A 25,000-nucleotide genomic window follows, 5' to 3' on the forward strand; every position below is an offset into this window, starting at 1 on the left:
ACGCTGAGAGCCCAAAGCTTTGGTCCGCAGGACGTGTAAACACTGAAACAGAACTACCACACATTTATTACCAACATACAACACATCAAACATTTGTTTGTCAATATGTGAATTACTGCTTTTATTTTGGCTGATTGTCTGTGTGTTTGTTTGCTTATGTGTATGTGTGTTTGTTTATGCGTGTGGGCTTGTGTGTGTGTGTGTGTGTGTGTGTTTGTTTGCTTTGTTTGTGTGCCCCCACCTGGGCCCAGTGGTGCCATCTCCGGAGTCCTGGCTGCCAGCCTCGCTGGGTGTGCCCACTGACTTGGCACTGGGGGACATGGGAGGGGGGACTAGATAGTGAAACAGACATGTGTCCTCTGTTACAACTCTCAGGGGCTGAACTACTCACACACACACACACACACACACACACACACACACACACACGCGTAGAGACACACACAAACAAGAACGCAGAGACACACACAAGAAAATGTACACACACACACACACACACACATAGACACAGACACACATACACACAAATGGTGGGAAGAGTGGGTGAAAATGAGAGAAGAGGGGTGCATAGGAGAGCACATGATTGTTATGTGATGGGTGAAACAAGAGGAACCCCATTAAAAGAAAAAGAAAACAAAGAGAGGAGTCAACAGAAAATAAACAGGGGGAAATATATGAGGGGAAGAGAAGAGAAAGACAAAACAGAAAATATGTGTTAAAATCCATGCAGAGACAACATGCAGTTCAAAAAATAAAAAAAGATGAAGACAAAAGTGACCATTCCACATAAAAAAGATAACAAAAAGTATCTTTCAGAGGAATGAACAAGACAAACAAGAAAAAAATATGCATGCAAAAAAACATTCAAAGCAAGTGCAAAACAAATGTACAAACAAACAAGCACCAGCAAAAGCAACCCACATGCAAACATGACATGAAGAGTTAGCAAAGAGATGCCATTCCCATGCAAACACACGTCGACGTAGTATTCACATTGACCACGCTGAAGACAAATAAGTGGCTTCTTCTCTTATACATTTCTCATGCACATCACAGCAATGGGTTTATCCCTCTTTCTCATGATTCACTGCTGCCCCCTGCTGCTAGACTCATTATGTTCTCTTGATTGTCTTTTTTTTTTAACTCCCATACATTCTGGAACAAAGTGATCTATATGTTAGCCCACAAAATAGACTCTAGATGGGTTCTGGATCATACAGGATTTAAACAGACTTAACTTCAAATTTGATCATAACCTTATTTTCTAAAAATGCCAGTGTGCACATCGTCACTGATCTTTGGGCTGAAAAAAAAGTTTCTACACACATAACCTTAACATGTCTGATGGAACTCTATAGCCTAGGCTTTATGTTTCAATGTTTTAGCATTTCAATTTTTTTTTTGTACAGCCGAAAAATAATTGTGCAGTCACAAGCATCAGAATGCGCTAATTTAGGTGCTAAACAACTCTAAATCACCTGTCCAGAGTTTCCAATTGCAAGCTAATTAATCATTGTTCCAGTTTGCATTTAAGTTACAATAGTACAACAGTGCGTGCACAACTTGAATGCTGCTGTTTTAATATTTCCCGATACCTTTGGACTAAAGATGGCAGAGTGACATAAAACTACGTTTCCCATTCTCACCCATGGCCGTGTCTGGGGTGATGCCCATGCTCTGAAGCAAAACCTCTGCCTCTCTCCTCTTCCTCTCCAGGTCAGAGTCATCCTGAGGAGGAGACGCTCCTTCCTTTCGGCCATCAGTCTGCCGACGGAGATATGATGTTAACTGAGCGACTCTCTCTCTCCACGCTCTCACACACACACAAACGTTTTCAACCCACCTCACATAGACGTTGACGAAATGCAGTGATACATTGACACCTGTCTCCCCAATCAAGATCAACGACTACTCTACCTTTACCTCCTTCTTCTTGCGTTCCTCCTCTTTCCTCTTCTTCTCCTCGCGGATCTGGGCCAGTCGCTGTTTCTTCCTCTCCAGCTCCGCCTTCAGCTCACTCTTATCAGACATGTTCGGCCAAAGCTAAACACACACACACACACACACACACACACACACACACACACACACACACACACACACACACACACAGATGTCATTATAAATGTCTATTTTGGTTTATAATGATTATTAACCACTTAACCACTTTCTCAGCTATTTTGTTTTTGTTCTCTAAACAAGTATTAATGGATCAGCAGTTGTCTATGCTACACATAATTGTCACACCTTTATGTCTACCACTACTAGTACAGACTAGTTGAATAACTTTTTCTGGCTCTAAATATCAGAACTTTGAATGTTTAGTGCCTCAACATGGTTCTGTGGGTTTTTCCATATGATATGCTAAGATTTACTCCTTTGCAAGGATAATAAACATATTGAGCTCACAGATTCTTAAACTTTAGTCTGGTAAGATCACATTCTAGCCTTGTGACAGAGAAGCACAGCAAAGACAATACCATTACTGTTTCGACACTAGCCTGATCAATTCTTCCAGAGACCGATGTCTAGAGATACATAACAATAATTATAACAGAAATAATACCCTACTCATAATCATCATCATCATCATCATCAATAACAACAACAACAACAAAAATAACAACATAACATAACATCATAACAATCACAATAACAATCATCTAAATCTAATATCATTAGGTAATGTTAAAAGTTCGCAATACTCTTCAGAGGCCGCTGCACTACATTTGCAGATTAATTAATTTGTCAGTTTTTGAAATGTTACGGAAACAAAAACAAGGGACAAGCTGGCTATTAGGGCAATAGGCCTACTGAGCAGTGAGCCGGACTATTCGTGATATGGCCCGTCCGATGTCAAATGATGACAGACTGACGTAAATTGACCAAGGGTGTATGACCAAACTGTAGACAACACATTTGAAACAATTTGCGACTGCGTTATTTATCATTAAAATGTTCATATAATCAGCACACAACGATTGACAGACGTTCTCAAAACAATCCGCTAAAACCGGATTCGTCATCCGGATGTCAAGCGGTTCGTGGAACTGGGCGTTGTATGCCTCAGTGGCGTTTTGGGAATGCTTCAACCTAACCTGCGGTTTAGTGTTCAAATAGCTGGAATCACACAAAAGACCTGACTCCGCACCATAATTCATGTGTATAAATTGATAGTTATATAGTAATAACACAAGACAACAATGTATTAATTGCACAACGAGCGTTGGCCTATCACGCAAACCACCTACATCCTATCCCTGCCTAGCTGGCTAGCATCGAATACTTATTCAGTCAAACAAGGATAGGAATCGGTTAGCTTGCTAATGTTAGCTGTTTCATTATCAACTGAAAGCAGTATTGGCTAGGCCAGGTATCTGCAATCATATTCACTTCATACCCACCGTAGCGCTTAAATAGATACAATGCACATACCTGTGATAGCCTATTGGCGACAGATAAATACCTTGAAGATTAATTCTGACCGACCCTAAGTAGTTTTTATCGTCTTAAGCGTTACTTGTGACAGCTGCAAAGATGAGAGAGAGATGGAGCTACGGGTGATGAAGAGGGTCAATATGCTCAGTGCCTTTTTGAATCGCCTTTCCCCTTTGCTTTGCCCACTAGAGGCGCAGGTTGTCTGCACTTGAATGATTTTTACAAAGATTTTTACCACTGTATCATGAAGAGGGCTACTTAAAGCCATTTATAGGCCTACAATGAAAACGAATTAATACAGAAGAGTTATTTGTTGTTCTTTACTTTTAACAAATAAGTTGGTATATTTTTTTTCAATTTAATTTACAAGTGAAAGGGGAAAAATCACAGGTTTGTGTCTGTTTGACCCTTTGATGTTCGCTGTTTCATACAGTATTATCAAAATGGCTGCCCCTCCTCTCTATCTCTCTCTCTCTCTCACACACACACACACACACACACACACACACACACACACACACACACACACACACACACACACACACACACACACACACACTCACACACACACACACACACACACTTCATCATCAAAATTCAACAGCATCATTGAGCAGGGTTTGTTGTTAACCCATGTGGCTACAATGGTAGGCCATATTGAGCAGACAATCACTACCATGCATGAGTTTAACAGGTTATGTCTACTGAATTATGTACATACAAAATAGAAAAAATATGAAGATCATGGAAGCAGCTTGGGCTCGAAACATCACAAATGTGTGAAACTATCTGCTGATACTTTTTTACTGACATATTCTGTTTGTATGTGTGCCTTACTGACTTTTATATAAACATCCATTTCTCTCTCTATCTCTCTCTCTCTCTCACACACACACACACACAGACACACACACACACACACACACACACACACACACACACACACACACACACACACACACACACACACACACACACTTGGTGGTGTGAAATGTATTGTAGGCTGATGTAGTTGTAGGAAATGTATTGAGTGTGATATAATCAGTTAAATAGAGAGAGAGAGAGAGAGAGAGAGAGAGAGAGAGAGAGCGCACACACACACACACACACACACACACACACATACACTTATTATTTCCACTATACTGTCTATTTTGTGCTTACATGTTTATATAATGTATTACTGTTTAATTATTTCCTTTATGATATTGTGTTATTTGTAACACGCTTTAACACTGTACCGAACAGTCATGCTAAAAGCACCCTTTGAATTTGAATTTGAGAGAGAGAGAGAGAGAGAGAGAGAGAGAGTTCCAGCTCTCTGCCTCCCCAAAATTCACATCTTTTTTTCATCTGAAAATACAATAATGATTGTACAGGGCTATTGCATGGTTTCCATAGAAACCTGTCTCGTGACTTTAAAAATGAGGTTAGCCTATGTGAGCAGGTGTCTGAAAGGGCTGAAGATTTCCTCTTCCGTTTTAACCTATCTGATACACACAAATCAACTCCACGCTGGAGTGAGAGAGAGAGAGAGAGAGAGCAAGAGAGAGAGAGAGAGAGAGAGAGAGAGAATGACATGGTAGTGATGTAAAATGTGTGCAACTGCCGAAGATATCTGAAAAACCACACGTAAACCCCAAACATCTGAATACTCTGTTGGCAGTCCACATGATTCTCCCGCTGAGGGAAAATTATGAAATATTCAGCTAGTTTTCATTCAAGCTCACGTTTAATTATTAATGCAGGTAAAAATAGTGAATGATGTATAAGGAGTCTGTTGCATTATATGAATCTCACTTGCCTCAGTTTCTTCCCTCTTAAACAATTGATTACTGTGTGTGTGTGTGTGTGTGTGTGTGTGTGTCAGAGAGAGAGCGAGAGAGAGAGTGTGTGTGTGTGTGTGTGTGAGAGAGAGAGAGAGAGAGAGAGAGAGAGAGAGAGAGAGAGAGAGAGAGAGAGAGAGAGAGAGATACTGCATCTTAAACTTCCAAATATTCAAACAGTTGTGGGTGACTTTACAGATCACTGTTCTTCACCGAGTCATAGCGTGCTTGGCATCTTTTGCCCCTTGCCTAATTATGCAGAATAAGTCATTGTGCAGTTTATAATGCATTGCCATGTGGTCACAATGTCATATTCCAAATGGAAATCTCTTGAAACAGACGTCATGACAAATGTGACAAAGGGGCATTCACAATTGAATTTCTTAATAATAAACACATAATCTTGGGTCTGAAGGATTACTACATGCAGCAGCATGTCACTTATTGCCTTTTTATTTTGGAATAAGCTTTCACACTGTGAGTGCGGTGTATTTCACATACATTCAAATATCTTATCAATAGCACAGTTAATGACGCATAGTGGACAATATTAGTGTAACATTCACAGTGGTGTGAGGGAGAAGTGAAACTGAACGAAAAAAACAAACAGCTTTCAGTGCTGCCATGGGAGAATGGGTCTTGATTCTGCCCTGTGGAAAACGCATGATAATGTGCGCTGTTTGTTGTATGAACATCTTGCAGGCTGTGTGGGAGGGCCTAGTACTTTTCCGATCAAATAGACAGGCATGTTGCTCTGGAATTTCTGCTAATCAGCAAAAACCATTCAGAGGCTACATGACCTTTCAACTGCATTTACCACAATAAGGTAGAGGTCAGAACTGAAAGAGTTAAATGCAGCAGTTGTTGTAATTTTGCAAACAAAGAGGGTGTATTGAGTCAGTGTGTGAACTTAGGACAGAGAAAAGAATGACAGACAGACAGACAGACAGACAGACAGACACAGAGGACTAGAACAACATTAACAGAGAATACCACAGCTTTTTGGATTTTGTCCTTCTGCTAAGCAGACGGTCATGTGGTGACATATTTCTCAACTCATTACAAAGGTTACAACTGCTTATGCATTCATTAGTCCCCTACCTGTTTTCATTCTCATGAACACTTTGTGGGGATAGTGCTTTGCCGTGTTGTGGAAGCTTGCTTGGCGGAGACAATGGCCACAGCAAAGGACCCAGCTGCGCTGAATAGATAAGCTCGCACCGAGAGAGAATCAGGCTGGCTGCCTCTTTTCATTGGAGAGCTATGGCAGTCATGAGCCAGTCATGTCATGAGCCTCCAATGGCCAGCTGTGGGAGCAGCATGGAAAACAGGGGTCTTATATGGAAGTGCATCCTGGTGTGAGAAATTTGCTATAGACTTGGAATCATCCATGTCCACACACACACACACACACACACACACACACACACACACACACACACACACAATGCTTTTGTTTGCATACTTTGAGGTCGACTATTGGCAAAAATGTCAGCCTAATTCTGTAGGCTAAAGGCCACGTGACAAACATTGCGAAGCCAGCAATAGTCAGGCCAGGGGTTAATTAATTGCATCACTGGTCATCAGTGTGGGAATTATGGGAAGGCTAAATCGACAGACAAACGTCAAAGAGAACAGTGAGAGATAATAAATTACCCTATGCAAATACAGTAAAAACGTCTTTGGTCATTTAGTCTACCATTCGGTAGGATTAACAAAGTCAATGCATATTAAATAGGCAACTCTGGGGTGAAAAGTTGTATAATTGTATTTATTTGTAGGCTACCTAGAAATAAAGAAAGAAACCCTGTGTTGAACATGGTTCTTATTCTTCCATTAAAAAGCGACACAATCCGGGGCAGTTGGGGGATAAATAGACAATGGTCATTTAAAATATGATTTTTTAAATAGTGCTCAAATATGGCGTTGCTTTGTGAGTAAGCGTTTTCTTGCATTTTTGGGTGGCCACCTCCTTTGTTTTCTCATCTCCTCGGTGGCAGTTGTGCTAGGTGCGCGGACCTCGCGATAGTGTTTGCAGCAGCAATGCGAGCAGTGACGCCAGTTGTAAAGGTTACTTCATACACGCTTATGGGCCACTTGAAGACGCACTGCAGAGGTAGGGAGAGATCATGATGAAAATGTAAAAAATTGAAATAACAACAGAAAGAAAGAAAAAGTCAGAGTTAGACTTAATGGTTGGACGATGACAGAGGTGGGGATTTTAACACGATTCCGTGTCGTCGTCGCCCGTGTGAGCCTTCTTTCCCGATGTGGAAAGTGGCTTGATGAGTGTCCAAAGTAGCAGCGGCAGCAGTGGAAGTTTGGAGGGACCGCCATCTTGGTCCCAGTTCTCATCTCAAGCACCGGGCTTGGTTTCTCAACAAAATATCTCTGCACCGGTGAAGGCCAGGGAAGGTATGGCAACGACACAGCTGACTTTGAAGTCTGATTTTTCATAAATGTTCAGTATTTGGTGTGATATGATCATATTTTCGTATAAATAAGGCATTATATCCAGCTAGCCTTGTCACGGGCCAAGTGATTGGTGGTCAGCGTAGAAAGGCACCATCTAACGTGTAGCTAGTTTCGCTAACACGATGACCTCCCCATCAAAAATCCCAGTGCGGATTACAAATTATATTGTCTATGTAGTGTATGTATGACATTTAAATGGCCTTAAATGTATGTTGTTGGTCTCATTTTGTTGAATACTTATGAAATAGTGACAGCCGTCAATAAGATTAACTTGGTCCGAGATTTGGTTATCGGTGTGCTAACGTTAGCAACCTAGCTAGAACCTGTTTGTGATCTCCCACTTAGTGGTCTGTTAAAGGTCTTAAATACAAAGATTGTTGAAACGTACTCATATCCTCGCTTATATCTAGTTGGATGTTTTTGGGCTATGTAGCAATATCCCCAGAAAGGACTGAACAGAAATTGGTACGTTTCTTCGTGCAGTCTGATACTTCAGAGAACAGTTGTGGTGTCTACTGCAAGTTCGTGGACACAGATTTTCTGCATTGTTGATAACGTTAGTAGGAAATGTTAAAATGGAAGCGGAGTCATCAACTTCCGTCATCATTGCCTCTCATGATGACAGGACACCTTACATGTTAACGTGCTAATTTGCGGATTTTCTGTCAAATGTCAACCATGTGATTTACACCTGCAGGTGATGGGCAGTCATTTGTTTTTGACCACTTCCACAATTGACTGACGATTTCACCAGCAGATTAGTTTAGGTCAGGGGTTAAATAAAGTTAGTAAAGCACCTCAGTTTAGTGCAGTTTCTAGCAAAGTGTTCATAACAGTGAAGACAAAGAAAGTCTTGACCCACAACACAACCATACAAACATAGCTTCCAAATGCTGTACAGAAGACTTTGCCTCTGGTCATTGTGGATTAAACCATTTTTTTTGGAGTTAACTGAAAAATCCTCTATTCCTGTAGTTGTCTTTGAATGTGATCGTGTTCTATCGGTTTTGCCATAGCAAACTTTAGGCCGACATTCCAAGATAAGTGTTGAGCTGGCACCTTGCCCTGGTCTCTATCTAAGAATTGAGTGAGTCATCATAGTTGGGGAATGGTGCAAGTACATTTCATGATCTGTAAAACAAAGGCAAGTCAGCACAATGTCTACTAGCTGAACAATCTCTTTGTACTGAATACCACCATGGCAGTTGTTCATTTGGTTTTTGGCTTTTATGCATGATTTAGAAGATATAATATAGTTTGTAGCTGTGTTCATTTTTGCAGAATGTGTATGGTCTGACGTATGTGGATAAACCTTGTGTGTATAAACAGCAAGGGCTCTTACATATGAAATCCTGTATCAGCAGATAAATGTTACAGCGCTGTCTCTCTGCCTGTATGTGTCTGGAACAGGTGGAGGACTTCCAATATACACACACACACACACACACACACACACACACACACACACACACACACACACACACACACACACACAGAGCAGCAGCAGCTTGCATCCAAAATGCCATCTCTCCCTTTCTAAGGGTTGACCCACCTGTCTGTGCAGGGGCTGTGACTTGGCAACTGACAGAATATTCTAGACTAATTGATGCACAATTCCACTGGTGTGTGTGTGTGTGTGTGTGTGTGTGTGTGTGTGTGTGTGTGTGTGTGTGTATATATGAGAGAGTGAGTGGGAGAGAGGAAATTCATAACCTTTGTTGAGTTAAAATTGAATGAGATGAAGAAATTCAAAGAATGGGAATTCCATTTTACTTCAGATTCAGCTGCTTCTGATGGGGATATGTAATGCAGTTTCTCCTTGTAAATTCATATTGCGTTACACCGGGGTCTCCAACAGGTAGCCTAGCTTTTGCGCTATCACCTGTTTCCGAGTAGCTCACCAAAAGGTGAAAATAAAATGTAGTATGAATAAGTCACCTGATAAATCTGTTTATGGATTTGATTGAATAGATATTTAGTCATCCCAGCCCCCCCAATTCACCGTCAAGACAAATGTATGCTGTTCTATTAGCCTAGTAGTTTGTATAGTCAGTGATGCCTTACTGTAGGCGAACATTAGCTGATGTTGTTAGCCGACTGACGAGCCTACACCAGATTTGACCATGACCACTGAAAATAACCAGGCCAATAAAGGCAAATGTATGCTATTTTTGTGAGGAACGGAAAACTCAGTAGTGAGTATGTCTCATCTGCCGTATGAGTGTGTCAGTCAGTAAGATATGTAACATCATCAGATGTAGTAGTGTAAACAGAAGGTGAAGAAGCTGAACATGCATAATACGCTTATTGAAGTATTTTGGGTGGAGAGCTATGTAAACATATGCTACAACTATTTATATAAAAACATAGATCTTGGCCACTTTCATTTGGTCAAATTAGGATAGAGCTCAGAAAAAAGATGCTGGAGACACCTGTGCTACAGTAATTAGGATGATGGTAGCATTTATATGGTAGTAGTTACAGTTGTAGTAGAATTTACACTCATGTCAGTATGTCTTGTCTTGGGTGAAAGTGAATTGCTACCTTGTGCTGCGCTGTCCTGATGCAACCTTAGCCAGGACCAGCTGCCATTTCCTCACCCTGGCTATCCCACAAGGCTTTGCAGTCTGCCAGCTGATGATGGCAGGAGATGGCTGATGAGGAAGTGTGTGCTTAGAGGGATGCCCGGATATCTCTCTCTCTCTCTCTCTCTCTCTCTCTCTCTCTCTTGCTCTCTTTTTCTCTCTCTCTCTCCCTCCCTCCCAGTCTCATGTCTTTTGCTGTCAGTGCCTCCTTTATTCCTGCCGTTCTCTTTATCCCTGATTTTGCCAAAAGATGATTACCCTCACCCCTCTCTCTCTCTCTTTCGATCTCGCTCTCCCTATCTCATGCCCCCCCCCCCCCCCTCCCCCTCCATGCGGCAGTTGTAGGTGTTGGTTGTTTTGTATCTCAGTGGACTGCTTGTTCTGTGGGTGTTTGCGATTACCAGCTCTTCTGTTATCTCTTTCAAATGCTCGTCTCGGCTAGGCAGCGGGACAACCATCCATTTTGCGGATACGCTGTCGGCCATGATGCAAATATGTGTATGTGTGTGTTTGTGTAAGGGTTGGTGTGTGTGTGTCTGTGTGTGTGTGTGTGTGCGTGCGCCTCTGTGTGTGCCCTGCTGAGCCTCTCCCCTGCCCTTGTGACCTTCATACGTTCCTGTTGTCCTCCATCTTGGGCTAGAGTTTCTGTCTACTTTTGAGTTGCCAGATTTGGTGTGCCACCCCCAGTATGATAGCAATGATGTCAGCCTGCTCTGCTGTATATTTGCTTGCAGAGGTGCACACAGGAAACTGTGGACGCCACACATAGTTGGAGGGTACATGGACATTGAAAAGGAAGAGATGACTGATAAATGTATGTCACTTGGACCTTGACAGACCCTAGCGGACTTGTGGTATAACTCCTCTGTATTGGGGCTGTGTCATTTGGCAAACAGGAAATGTACCTGAATTTTCAGTTTTACCTGTGTAATTAAAAGTTTCCTAAATGATTGAATGTGTGACTGATGTGTACTTTTACTCCTAGTTGACAGTGTTGAAAATTTTCCATTGATCGTGTTTGTGACTTCATTAGAATTGTTGTCATGTTGGGCCATGTTGTCATGTTGTGTTTGGAAGGTGTGTCCTTGGGGCCTCCGAGCAAGTTGTCCTCTGATCCTTAAAAGCTTCAAGGATTCTTAATTGTTCAACAGGTTGAGAGTGGGGCAGTGGAAAAGTTTCCACCGCTTTTGTTCACCACCACACCCCCCCCCCCCCTGGGGTTTAAAGTCAGTTTTTTCCAGCTTTTGTAGTCAGCATAACTTCCAGCCCCAATAGGCGATTGTTTGGTTATCCAGTGTTGCTTCTGATAATTTGGTGTGCTTATTTTGGGTACACTTGTAGATGTAGTTCGTAGCATTAGTTGCAATACTGCTGCAGACAAGGCTACTGCGTTTTTTAACTCACTGATTTTTTTTATTTTATTATTCTCTCTGTCCTCAGATCGGATGCATAATCTTCACAGTAGGCGGTGGTAAATTCATCTAGTGAATTTGTCTACTGGCCCATGTCTCAGAATGTGAAAGTTGAGAGTAGGGCTGCACGATTTGGGGGAAAATATGTTATTGCAATCCACAGTCTAGGAAATCATTATGGAATGACATGTATGGGTGGCTCTCAAACTCTCTCCTCGATCCTCGGTTCTCGAGGCTCGTTCCCGCTGATCTATAACTAACACTGGATAGAGTAGACTATCCCATTGTTGCCGCCCCATCATTCTTTATCTAGATCAGTGAGGACGGGGATCGAGGAAGGAAGGGAGTGTTCATAAAAGACCAAATGAGAGGCAACCTATGTGTCATTGTACCTGTATCTCTCCACATATGCACTAATATTGGCCCTGTGGTCAGTCAGAGAAATGCTTGGCTATGTGTTGCTAGATGTGTTGCTAAATGTGCAAATTGCTTGCCCCTTTACTTTACTTTTACTCAAGGCTGTTTCTCATATGAGCCATGTTAGCAGGGTGGGAATTTCGTCATTTTAGGGGCAAGGCCATTTGGCCTTCACCTTCTTTTTATTTTTAGGGGCACCAAGGCCACATGACAGGGCACAAAGGCCACTGAGTAAAATTCGATGGTTTTACATTTCAGGGTTATCTCGACACAAATACATAGACCCGCTAGCCGCTGTAGGCTTTGAGAAACACTAACACAGCCTCAAACATGAGCAGTGAAAGCATGCATTCAATGAAAGCTCATACCACCACTTAATTGTATGCCTCTATGTTTAATCACATCGAATTGGCTAGCATTTCCTCCTGATTGCAGAAACGTTTGCTTTCTTTTTCTGTCGGTCCGCGATTGCGTGATCAATTGCACAGCAAATTATCAGGTGAAGCACCAGACCTAATTTCACTCAAAGAGAGTTCTGTATCAGTTCAATACGGAACAAGACTTTTACGTGTCAAATACGGGACGATTCCGTATTATACTGAATGGTTGGCAACCCTAAGTCAGGGGCATAAAGGCCACTGTGGCCTTATGATGGGTTTTTTTTCAGGGGGCATCAAGGCCAAAGTGTAGGGCAACGGCGGCCATGGCCTCATGGCCTTGGTATAATTCCCACCCTGCATGTTAGTCTCAGTAAAAAAGAGAGGGAAAAAAACTGGGTTAGTCAACTTTTTTTTTTGCATTCACACACACTTTGGCGCAGTTTCGATGTAACAAATCGTCTCTGTTCTCACACAAATGCATTTACGGGTTTGCGTCTCAGCAACTACATGAGCGTGAACATACGTGGCCAGGTCGAGGTGTATTATCTTATGTGTGAACTATGCTAGCTATTACTGCCCCTACTGTGATGTTCAATCTTTGCTATCTTTAATCTGTGCCAGCTATCTCTTAACCAGTGGCAGTTGCTAGTGTACTTATGAACAGACCAAACAGCAGAGCTGCACAAGCATCCCTTCCTTCAACCCTGTCCCTCATGCTGTGATGTAAACATTGTGCTCTAAAGCTGTCATTTTAAAGATGCATTCTACTGTATATGTTTGCATCGAAGTAACATCATCAGCTAGGTGACATTTACAATGCAAGCTAACAAAAGCACAGTTGGTATAACAACTAATGTTAATGTTAGTTAAACAGCAACCAAAAAAGGCGCGACAAACACAGCCTGAAGCCTAGTTTAATGTCTCCAAAATCAGCTCACTGAGAAAAGGCAGTTTGGGGCTCAAAGTGATCACGACCACTTGTGGCTACACATGTACATTAAATAATCCTAAAAAAATATAGAATAGAATAGAATGAGACGTTTCTGATGTTAGTCCTCCACCTTCTCAAACCTGCTAATCAATCTGCTTGTGTTCTCACTACAGCCATGCTAGGGAAAAAAGTATGCATCACACTAGGTTGCAGGAGGAGTGATTGCTGACTCACTTTGGACCTTATCATTAAATTACCACTAGACACCTGGGTTTCACCTTGTGTGAGAATGGGGTAACATTGTCTATTTCAGTAGGTTATAATATCGAGATGTGTGTTTGCCAAATTATAGTGAATGGTTCAGCAGCTACAGCTGTCATATATGGCCAGGCTCTGGGACTGTGTGTGTGTGTGTGTGTGTGTGTGTGTGTGTGTGTGTGTGTGTGTGTGTGTGTGTGTGTGTGTGTGTGTGTGTGTGTGTGTGTGTGTGTGTGTGTGTGTGTGTGTGTGTGTGTGTGTGTGTGTGTGTGTGTGTGTGTGTGTGTGTGTGTGTTCAAGCTTCAGAGAGGATAAAAGACCAGTGTTGTGCAATTCCAAGTAGTGAGTAACTTAGATCACCAGTGGCTTTATATGTCCATTCCTCTCGAACACACTCCCCCGTGCCCTCCAACACACACACACACACACACAAGCTGTAAGCGAAGAAACACGGGAGAGCTACATATCGGAATGTAGTCCCTCACCACACACACACACAGTAGTCCTTGCTCCAAAGTACCCGCAAAGTTGCATACACTGTGGTATTTGTTCTTTAAATAGCCACATGATGTAGCCTATAGGCTCGCCTGGGTGGTTTGTGTGTCCTGCTTGGCCGAGGACGTAATGAAGTGGCGGGCCGCCTCGAAATGATGCTATCTTTTATTATCCCTTTAGAGGCGCTTGGGTTCAGCATTAACGAGGATTTAATGAACATCCCTCGCCTAAATGGTGTCTTGGAATGGTTTAGGGATCGCCTGTGTGGCTTTGACTCGGTTGCAGACACAGACAGTCAAAATGGCTGCCTAATTTGGGTAGCTTTTCAGCTCTGATTTCTGTCTCGAGTCTCTTGCTATGCGTGTGGCTTTCTTAGTAGTGAGTGAATATTTGTAACCACGCACGCATGCTAGTGTTGCATGGTGAACCGATACTGCAAAAGTATCGCTATACACTAAAATGAAAAACGTCAATACCTACATTTGCTAGTATCGATACTTTTAAGAATGACAGTGATGTTCTGCAGTAAGATATCCATTTCATGTCAGTGTAGACCATGCCTCTAGTGCCTGCTGTAGCCTATGTGTCTCTTCTCCTCACACACACATAGCGTTCAACCTGCAGCTGTCATGTTAAGTACTGCGGGACATGGCTGCTAGTCGAAGTGATACCATGGCTGCACAGCAATAAATAATAATAGGTAATGTTCAGTTGATTTGCTGACCTGCACCTCTTAAGTTTGTGTTGTTAACCTACCAAGTCTATGGAATTTAGTGCATTGGGGTTCAGTAAAATTTCAGGTATGGGCTAAGCAACCTGTTGGCAAACGTCTGGAGAGATCTCCTTCTAGATAACAATCCCATTAGCTCATGTCATGTCTGTCATTCATGTGGTGCTCACTAAAATCATAGAAATTATCATTGCAAGATATTCTTTGATCTCAGAAAAGATTTTTGAGTATCGAAAAAAATCAAAATATTGACTTGCTATTGGTATCAGACTATCAGTATCGGTGATCAGCTATAACTTTTGTATCGTGATACTAACACTAATACTCCCAAATTTACACACCTACAGACACCGTGCCAGTGGATAAAGCTGGCGTGAAGCTGCACTGCACCTGTTGGACTTTTTGATTTTGACTTTAACAATTTCCGGCATTTTTTTCCAGGCTCTTTTATATGGTAAGAGCCACCTCTTTAGAGTCTAGTCGGCCTAACAGACAACCAACCATTGAGTTGACAAAAGTCGTTTCAACAGTGTACAAATCATCCAGTTGGTGTTGATGGCACTGTGTGTGTGTGTTTGGATGAGTAACTTGTGTCTGTGTTGTAATCCCTGCAGTTGCTTCTGGCTTAACTGTTTAGCCTAGTATACTATGACCAGAGTGTGCCATACCTTTATAACCACAGGTGGGGGGGGGGGGGGGGGGGGGGGGCACAGTGGTCTGTTCTATGTGTCTGAGGACGGTACAGGTGTTTTTTTTTTCTATTGGGTGTCTGCTAATGTCAGGCTGTAGTCTTGTGTAGTTTGGTGCTCTTGATGTATTTGTTTGTTATTTGGCTCACCTGCTCCGAGGTGTGTATCTGGAAAGGGTCGTTGGCTCAGCTCTTTCGCAATCTTGGTAGTTAGAATTGTCGTTCATGGATTTGGTGTTCCTAGAAAGGGTAGTTCTAATGATCAGTCAAGTTTGGTGGTTGGAACGACAGGTCAAGAGGAGTCATTAAAGCCTTGTTCACGGATATTTTGTCAGCAAGCCAACAGTCTCAAAGTCTTTTGCCAGTGCTAAGAACCATACAACTGAAGCAAGCTATCGTATTGCTGCTTGTTGCATTGTGTAACACAGAAAGCTATTTAATTATGATGATGAGGTTGTGGGGTTAACGAGATAAAACGGATGATCAACATATTTATTGAGTATTAGTCTCTGTGTTTGTGTTGATCTGTCCCCCTTAAATCGAAAGCTCTCTGGACCAAAACGATTTGGTTTTTCCACCTCTAATTCGCATGGCATAATACGACCTGTATTGTTTTGTGATCACGACTGATGTGGTACCATGTAATGTGGGAGGTGCTGATGAGGTCTGGTTGGTGTTGGTCTATAGTAATCTAGCGCTGTTGTGTAATGCGCAGAGCGAGGAAGGTTGCCAATTCAAATCCCAGTGTTGCATGCCCTTGGACCAGGCACTTCCTCTGCAGTCTCACAGTGCAATTAATCGAATTAATCGATCAATCATGATTATGACTTCCAACAATTATGAAAATAGCATAATCGAAATATAATGATTATTTTGCCACATTCAGTTTCATAACAATGCTCTCAATTTAAACATTTTTAAAAATGTACATTTTGAATGTGGATGATGGTTCCAAAATCACTGAGTAGTCACGTTTAATAATCGTGATCTCAATTGAACAAAATAATCGTGATAATGATTTTTACCATAATTGAGCAGCCCTATCTCACAGGGGAGCTACACCAGACGTGTAACTGAAGCGATCCGTTCACGACGCGTATGTTGCAGCAGTTAATAATCACTATAATCAATGGAAGTAGTTACACCAGACGCGACAGTGGCGCGTACATTCGAAAAAAATAGACCCATCTTCTCGCATCGCAAACGGAAGGCTTCAGTTACGCGTCTGGTGTAGCTCCCCTGTTAGTCCACACGTCTATAAATGGGTACCAGCTTCACCTGCAGGGTTACCTGCTGTGGACCGGTGTCCCATCCAGGGGAGATCTACTGCTCTTATCTGCTAAATAAGCACCACAGAAACTGGATATAATGAGTGTGTTGTTAACTGTGTAAGAGCAGTGAGCTCTGTGCTCGTCTGAATAATTGGTCGTGGTGTCTGTGGTGTGATGTGGTGTCTCTGATCTGAGGTGCTGTCTGGTCTGAGGTGGTGTCTGTGGTATGCACTGGTTTGATGTGTCTGGTGTGTGTGCTGGTCTGATATGGTGTCTGTGGTGTGATGTGGTGTCTGTGGTGTGTTGTGCTGTCTGTGGTCTGATGTGCTGTCTGTAGTCTGATGTGCTGTCTGTGGTGTTCACTGCTCTGATGGTCTGGTCTGTGGTGTGTACTGTCTGTGGTCTGATGTGCTGTCGGTGGTCTGATGTGGTGTGATGTGCTGTCTGTGGTCTGATGTGCCGTCTGTGGTCTGATGTGCCGTCTGTGGTCTGATGTGCTGTCTGTGATCTGACTGGTCTGATGTGGTGTGTGCTGATGTGGTGTCTGGAGTGAGTGTTGGTTTGATGTGGTGCTGTCTGTGGTCTGGTGTGCTGTCTGTGATCTGACTGGTCTGATGGTCTGGTGTGTGGTGTCTGTGGTCTGGTGTGTTGTCTGTGATCTGACTGGTCTGATGTCTGGTCTGTGGTCTGGTGTGTTGTCTGTGATCTGACTGGTCTGATGTCTGGTCTGTGGTCTGGTGTGCTGTCTGTGATCTGACTGGTCTGATGTCTGGTCTGTGGTGTGTGTGGTTGCAGGTGGGATGGAGGAGCTGCAGTCTCTGGACCCGCGGAGGCAGGAGCTGCTGGAGGCGCGCTTCATGGGCGCGGCAGGAGGAGGCAGCACGGGGGGCAGCACGGGCAGTGCCAGCGGGGGCGCAAAAGTACGACACACACTTGTGCACACACACTCAATTATACATGCTCACACACACACACACACACACACACACACACACACACACACACACACACACACACACACACACACACATATACACTCAACTCTGTTTGTTTGTTTGTTTGTTTGTTTGTTTGTTTCTTTCTTTTTTTCTTTCTTTCTCTCTTTCACCCTCCCTCCCTTCCTCTCTCGCTCCCTTCTCTCTCTCTCTCTCCCTCTCTCGCTCTGTCTCTCTCTCTCTCCTCACTCTTTCTCTTTTTATTTGTCACTTGGTCCTTCTCTCATTAACACATAAACACACACACACACACACACACACACACACACACGGAGACAGTCAGGGCATGCCAGAAGACACATCATGTGTTAGGTTGTTGTGATGCTCTAACATGTTAACATGTTGTGTTTTCCTGTTTCAGGGCTTGACTAACAACGAATGCTCCAATCACAGCTTTGGCAGTTTGGGCTCATCCAGCGACAAAGAGTCAGAGGTAAAACTGGCAGATATACACAAATATGCAAACACACTGGCACGTCAGTGAACATTATACGCTATACCTTACCGTCAAATCTTTTTTTTTCATCTAGAACTCTGACATGAAGAGAGGTGGTTCGCCCGCATATTCGGTACGTACGTGTGTATGTGACTGTGTACGTGTGTGTGTGTACATAATGATCTGACGAATAGAAGCCATCACAGACAATTGGAAATTAAGTTAGTGTAGTTCATCTTGTCTTTGTTAATGGCTGCAACTCAGAACAGCCCCTTTAAAGGCCAATAGCTCAGCCCAGCGTGAACTGAAGGTTAGCAGCTTGGCATTTCTCTCAGTGGGAAAGAACATCCATATCATGTTCCATTTGGAGAAGATATAGCAGGCAGATAGTGTGTGTGTGTGCGTGTGTATGTGTGTGTGTGTGTGTGTACAGTTTGGAACGTGGGGTATATCTGTGTTTTCCTTGGCTTATGTATGTGTACGTATGTCTGTGGACGTGTCTGTGTGTGTGTTTGTTTTGGCTAATATGCCAGGTTGTGTGTTCCGAGAGGTCTTGTGTCCTCAGGGTGTCCTGAGTCCAGTCTCTGTTTTGTCTCAGCACGAGACATTCTTTCCACACACACACACACACACACACACACACACACACACACACACAAGCTGGGCACATATGCATGAAGCACATCGTAACTCTTGAGTGAGTGGTATGGTGCACAAGCGTGTGTGTGTGTGTGTGTGTGTGTGTGTGCGCTTGCCTGCCTGCCTGTCGTGTTCTACCTGTGCCCTTCACTGCTGGTGTGATGTTGATGCCATGCAGAGCACCCTATTTTTGGAACGACTGCAGACTCTCAAAAGCAGGCTTGTGTAGGAAAAGATTTCTCTTGGTGCTCTCGCTGTTGAGTCTGAAACCTGGTCTGGGCTGGTCTGGTTCCGCTTGTCAGGGGCCACTGTGTGTTCTGGTTTTCCATGGTTCCTGTGTCATTTGTCACATTCCGCTTCTGTTTTTCCATAGACTCCCGAAAAGAAGCACTCGGAAACCTCCAGAGGCCGGAAGAGGAAAGCTGCTGACAACCAATCGGAGAGCAACCAAGGTGAGCGAGGTCACCCTCTCCACACGTGTGGTCATGGGAAGTGGAGTCTTTTTCCCCCCTCAGTCTCATGTTCACCAGTTTTTCTGTGACTCACCGTCTGTCTTTGTTCCCTTTTTTAGGGAAGTCGTCTGCAAGAGGAGGGCCCAAAATCAGCGACTATTTTGACGTAAGTGAAGTGTGTCCAGAGTGATGAATGAGGTTGGTTAGAGCAGTGTTTCTCAACCGGGGTGCCGCGGCACCCTGGGGTGCCTTGTGGCCTCCTCAGGGGTGCCGCAGAAACGTGTCTGACACTAGGCTAATCAAATAAAAAAAAAAAAAAGCATAATTTTGGAATCTTTCCTCTAGTCTAGCTTTATCACGTAGATAAGTAAATTGCGGCCACACATCAGAGAAAATAGATATTTCTTTCTAACCCTGAAGCTGCAATCCGTAGCCTGTATGACGTCTATAAATTGGTTACTTTTGTTTACAGCGTGCGATATCGGATGAGTTGTCAAGTCATAGCGTTATTGTGTAGCGGTTCATTAGCAACATGGACAGGTTTTTGAAAATAATATCTGAACCTGGGCCCTCAACATCATCTCCTCTTCATTGTGTGGTTATTCAGTGAAGGAGGTAGAGACCGTCAGCAAGGGCTTTGGTTTGCTGGGCAGATATTGACAAATGCGGCCGTGCTGTCTGCTGTGCATGCGGAAGAGTGTACTGTTTTTACACCGGGAGTATGGAGGAGGCTAACCAGCAGCATGTTAGAAAGATGCAAAACTGTTAAGTGCCATTAGGGCGCTTTATACACGTAATACTTCTCTCGATCATCACTGGCAAGTGCAGAATTTTTCCGCGATTGCATTCATATGGTGTGGTTCCAACATTACGGCCAAATGACTCGGTCAGCAGCAGGAAAAGAACATTGCGAAAATACACGTCTGTCTGAAAACGGCCCGAGAAACGTCAGTATGATGACAATTATGCTACCTCACGTTCGGATTCAAGTACAGAGAGCGCCCTAGAGCTGTGGACCAGGAGCTACGTGTGTGTCTGTCATCCATTCCTGCGAGAATAGAGCGGCTGTATTCATCCTTGCAGGCCCAAGTCTCTCACTGAGTGTAAGTCACACTCCTGTGTGTGTGTGTGTGTGCGCGCGCGCACGTTCACCTATGAGTTTAAAAAAAGTTTGGGGTGCCTTGAGATTTTTCAATCGTGTAAAGGGTGCCGCGACTGAAAAAAGGTTGAGAAACACTAGGTTAGAGTCTTTGATGAATTGCGTACGTGCGTGTGTGTTTTCCCTGGGTGACAAACACAGCCATTTCACAGGACGTGTTTGAATTGAAATGCATGACAAAGAGATCATACACGTAGCGACTCATAAATGAAAATGATGCTTATCATTGATTGGAAAAACAAACATTCAAGACTTTCAGAGCTAGGTCAGTGTTTTGATTAGTTGATAAATTACTCAGGATTAGGTTTTGACTTGGGTGTGTTGGATTGTATCAGTAGGTTTTTGTATGTATGTCTTATTGGGTATTTTTGCTTCTCTCTCTCTTTTTCTCTCTCTCTCTCTCTCTCTCTCTCTCTCTCTCTCTCTCTCTCTCTCTCTCTCTCTCTCTCTCTCTCTCTCTCTCCACATGCTCAGTTTCAGGGGGGGAATGGCTCTAGTCCGGTGAGAGGTCTTCCCCCAGTGCTCCGTTCCCCTCAGAATTCACATTCCCACTCAGCACCTGGCTCCATTGTGAGTGAACAACTCGCCTGCGCGCGCACACACACACACACACACACACACACACACACACACACACACACACACACACACACACACACACACACACAATCACACAATCACACAATCACACGCACATGCACACGCTCACATGCACAGTGCCATGCAGTCATTCATTAACACCCTTTATCAGTAACACATACACACGGAGCACAAACAAACCGAATACACTTACATAACTCCCTTACGTGATGGTTGTTTTGATTTTACACTCCTCGGTGCTGTGGAGTTTTCACTTTTTAACTTAAGCAGAAAAACCCCTCGGTCGAGTAAATTTCCTTTGGAACTTGACTTTGTGGAACATACATACAATAAACGATCAGTCAAGTTAAATCTGTCATTCCTGGTGGTTTTACCTGGCCAGTATGTATCTAAAAAAATCCACTGTAATCCACTTGATGCGTTTGATAAAAATGAAGATGTATCTGTTTTTGTTTTCTTCTCCAGATCAGACAGAACAGCTCCTCTCCAACCAGCCTTTGCTCTGCGGACCACATGATGCACCCTAAACAGCTCAGCAGCAGGAGCATGCAGGTGAGACGGCCCTCTCTCTCTCTCTCTCACTCACTCACTCACTCACTCACACACACACACACACACACACACACACACACACACACACACACACACACACACACACACACACACACAAACACACACTTACTCACTAGCGCCTTTCACATTGACCGAATTTAACGCTAAATCAGCTGAATTTAACGTTAACGTTGTTCCTTATATGAATGCCCATGTAATCTCACTCAGTCTTTTGAAATGTCAAAATAGTTTTTTAAACTTTTAGACAAGAGACTAAATCCCAGACAGTGATGACCGGTCATGGCCAACCATTCTACAGTGAGCCAAGTCCCTCAATTGAAAGAGTCATGTGACCCAAGTTAATTAGAGGAAGGGGAAGAGTGGAATGTTCCATAACCAGACCCAGCATACCTGGCATCCCAGAATCCTACAGCACCAGCATGGGGGACACATAGGGTGCCTCTCATTCGTGTTTTATACCATCCTTTATACCATCCTTCCTTCCTCGGCCCTCGTCCTCACTGATCTAGATAAAGAATGATGGGGCGGCAACAATGGGTCTATCCAGTGCTAGTTATAGATCAGTGGGAATGAGTCTGGAAGACCGAGCATCGAGGAGGGAGGGAGAGATGTTGAGAGAGGCCCATAGTGTTGATGCTATTTTCGGTCTCTCGATCTCTCTAATGTAACAACAGTTACAGTCTCTTTGTCTGTTTCACCGGCTATTGGTCCTTCTCCACCTCTGTCCATGTCCATGTCCTTTGTTTTCTGTCTCTGTCTCTCACTCACTGTCCCTCATGTGTCTGTGTCTTTCCCAGACGGACATGACGCTGCTGAAGCTGGCAGCTCTCGAGAGCAACAAGAATCAGGACCTGGAGAAGAAGGAGGGGAGGATAGACGATCTGCTCAGGGTAGGAAAGAGCTGTGTGTGTGTGTGTGTGTGTGTGTGTGTGTGTGTGTGTGTGTGAGAGAGAGGGTGAGTGAATGAGAGGGAGGAGGATTGATGGTGTGTCCCCCAGGAAGATCAAATACATCATCAATACGACGACAAATATGATCAGAATGTTGGAAGATACCCAGTGTTGATTTAAGCACAGTAAAATCCTTGTCAAAGGTCAATTTGGTCTTAAATCATGCAGGTGTGGTCTGTGTTGGGGGGTATGTGTGGTGGGTGTACTGTACGTGTGCTCAAGACAAGCATAAAAGAACTAAAAGACAAAATGTGTGACCGTCTGTAAACAGAGAGCAGTACAGATGATGACTGCTCTCATTTGGTCTCGGCAACGGCTTTTGTTTGGATAGAACACATCTTGAACTGGAAGACTGTTGTGTTTCTATCCATTAGTTACAAATGACTTGAGGAGCAGCTGTTGACAAATGGGAGCTGTTAATGATGTTTGTGTGTGTGTGTGCGTGTGTGTGTGTGTGTGTAAAGAAACGGAGCTAATAGAGATCAGAGGAGAGAGAGAAAGCTGGAGAAAAACAGTTAATTATCCGACCGTTGATTGAGTGGAAAATCCCTCTTTTTCTTTTCCCCCAGGCAAACTGTGACCTCAGGAGACAGATAGACGAGCAGCAGAAGCTCCTGGAGAAGTACAAGGAGCGCCTGAACAAGTGCATCACCATGAGCAAGAAGCTGCTCATCGAGAAGGTACCACTCCACACGAAGTGGCCCCGCCCTCAGCCCTTCACACACATACAGTACTAGACATTTCCTTTTTTGTTTTGTTTTTTTTATATAATTTTGGGGGGGGGGCTTTTTATGGCTTAATTGGACAGGACAGTAGAGATACAGACAAGAAGTGAGTGGGAGAGAGAGTTGGGGCGGGATCCGGAAAGGACCACAGGGCTGGAATCGAACCCGGGTCGCCGGCGTGCGGTGCAGGTGCCCCAATCAGTCGCGCCACGGCTGGGGCCTCATTCTAGACAATTTCCTGTGTATTAGCCACATTGTGTATAAGCTGCAGGACCGTGTTGTTACAACCTTGTTACAAAGAAACAAAACCATATTAATTCCATATTACAGGGGTGGGGAACCTGGGGCTCGCCAGCTACCAGTGACTCTTATTGCTGCATGGCCAGGGTTCTTGAACGACATGGGTTGGCGAAAGATGAACAAATCAAAAGACAAAGACAACTTGCAATCAAGGGATAAGCCTAGGCCCAGTAGAAGGCTAAATAACAATATTACGTAAACCGCTCACAAAAAGTAAGGAAACTTGACTTTGGCCCATTATATCTCCACTTTAATAATACCAATCACTAAAGTGTTTTACGTCATTTACATCGTTTATTAGTCACCTTTACAATGAGGTACAGCTTGTAAGCATTGGGCTCCCATGGAATGAGCAACACAAGCAAACGTGTAAGTAGTGCCAACGAAAAATGTGCCAAAATGGCCAGTTATGCTATTGGAATTCGCCTTTGCTACTTCACGCATTGACGATTGCACTCTCTCACAGAAATGAGGAAAACAAAACATGTTAGGCATACATTCGTTCATTTTATACTCAGTGTTAGGGTCCTCAGTTGCGTGTAGAGGATCCATATGCAGCCACAACAGCTTGGCACCTTCTTCTCATGCTGGTCGCCAACCTGGCTACATTCTGCTGTGGGGATGGCATTCCATTCCTCGATAAGGATCTGTTAAGTCAGCCAACCTGGTTCTGTTGGTGACTCTGGCACGTACAGCACGCCCAAGCTGATCCCACAAGTGTTCAATTGGGTTGAGGTCTGGACTCAAGTCACGGCAGGCCATTCCATCCTCTCCACTCCCCAAATTCTGGAGGTACTCTCTGATGATCCCAGCTCTATGGGGGCGAGTGTTGTCATCCTGGAGGATGGCATTTGGTCCCATATTCTGGAGATATGGAAGTGCCACTGGCTCCAGAATCTCATCCCGGTATCTAAACTCACCTGGTTGCACTTGAAGCCCAAAACGAGATGTCTGGCAGCAGAACCCTATTACTGGCCATTTTGGCACATTTTTGGTTGGCACTACTCAGACATTTGGCTGTATTGCTCATTCCATGATTGCCCTATGCTTACAAACTATACCTCATTGTAAAGGTGACAAATCAACGATAAAAATGATATGAAACACTTTACTGGTTGGTATTACTAAAGGGGAGATTTAATGGGCCAAAGTCAAGTTTCCTTACTTTTTGTGAGCAGTTTATATTAAAATGAGAAGGCTTTGTGGCAAATACGAAGGGCTATCTTAGTAATTTAATTTAACTTCCTCACTTGACTCCGTAACCG

At 43.6% G+C, this 25,000-nt stretch overlaps 2 protein-coding genes across 9 annotated transcripts in view; one reads left to right on the top strand and one right to left on the bottom strand.

The window, feature by feature from the left end:
• The window catches only part of dync1i2b (dynein, cytoplasmic 1, intermediate chain 2b), a 13,453-nt gene extending 9,889 nt beyond the window's left edge, over window positions 1-3,564 (bottom strand). Inside the window, exons 1-4 of one of the 8 annotated variants that reach the window (XM_062528539.1) lie at window positions 3,436-3,564; window positions 1,918-2,043; window positions 1,647-1,764; window positions 242-383 (exon numbers count right to left, since the gene is read on the bottom strand). In XM_062528539.1, the coding sequence (XP_062384523.1) occupies window positions 242-383; window positions 1,647-1,764; window positions 1,918-2,031 (374 nt within the window). In that variant the 5' untranslated portion in view covers window positions 2,032-2,043; window positions 3,436-3,564. The remainder of the gene's footprint in view (window positions 1-241; window positions 384-1,646; window positions 1,765-1,917; window positions 2,044-3,435) is intronic. The other 7 variants (XM_062528540.1, XM_062528541.1, XM_062528545.1 and 4 more) reach the window with 7 other exon arrangements.
• A 3,762-nt stretch (window positions 3,565-7,326) lies between these two features.
• The window catches only part of tlk1b (tousled-like kinase 1b), a 24,932-nt gene continuing 7,258 nt past the window's right edge, over window positions 7,327-25,000 (top strand). Inside the window, exons 1-10 of the mRNA XM_062528631.1 lie at window positions 7,327-7,679; window positions 17,702-17,826; window positions 18,263-18,334; window positions 18,432-18,470; window positions 19,350-19,428; window positions 19,548-19,594; window positions 21,062-21,157; window positions 21,653-21,739; window positions 22,558-22,650; window positions 23,280-23,390. Of these exons, the coding sequence (XP_062384615.1) occupies window positions 7,550-7,679; window positions 17,702-17,826; window positions 18,263-18,334; window positions 18,432-18,470; window positions 19,350-19,428; window positions 19,548-19,594; window positions 21,062-21,157; window positions 21,653-21,739; window positions 22,558-22,650; window positions 23,280-23,390 (879 nt within the window). The 5' untranslated portion in view covers window positions 7,327-7,549. The remainder of the gene's footprint in view (window positions 7,680-17,701; window positions 17,827-18,262; window positions 18,335-18,431; window positions 18,471-19,349; window positions 19,429-19,547; window positions 19,595-21,061; window positions 21,158-21,652; window positions 21,740-22,557; window positions 22,651-23,279; window positions 23,391-25,000) is intronic.

Source organism: Sardina pilchardus, chromosome 23 (genome assembly GCF_963854185.1).
Source record: "Sardina pilchardus chromosome 23, fSarPil1.1, whole genome shotgun sequence".
NCBI classification, from domain to species: domain Eukaryota; kingdom Metazoa; phylum Chordata; class Actinopteri; order Clupeiformes; family Clupeidae; genus Sardina; species Sardina pilchardus.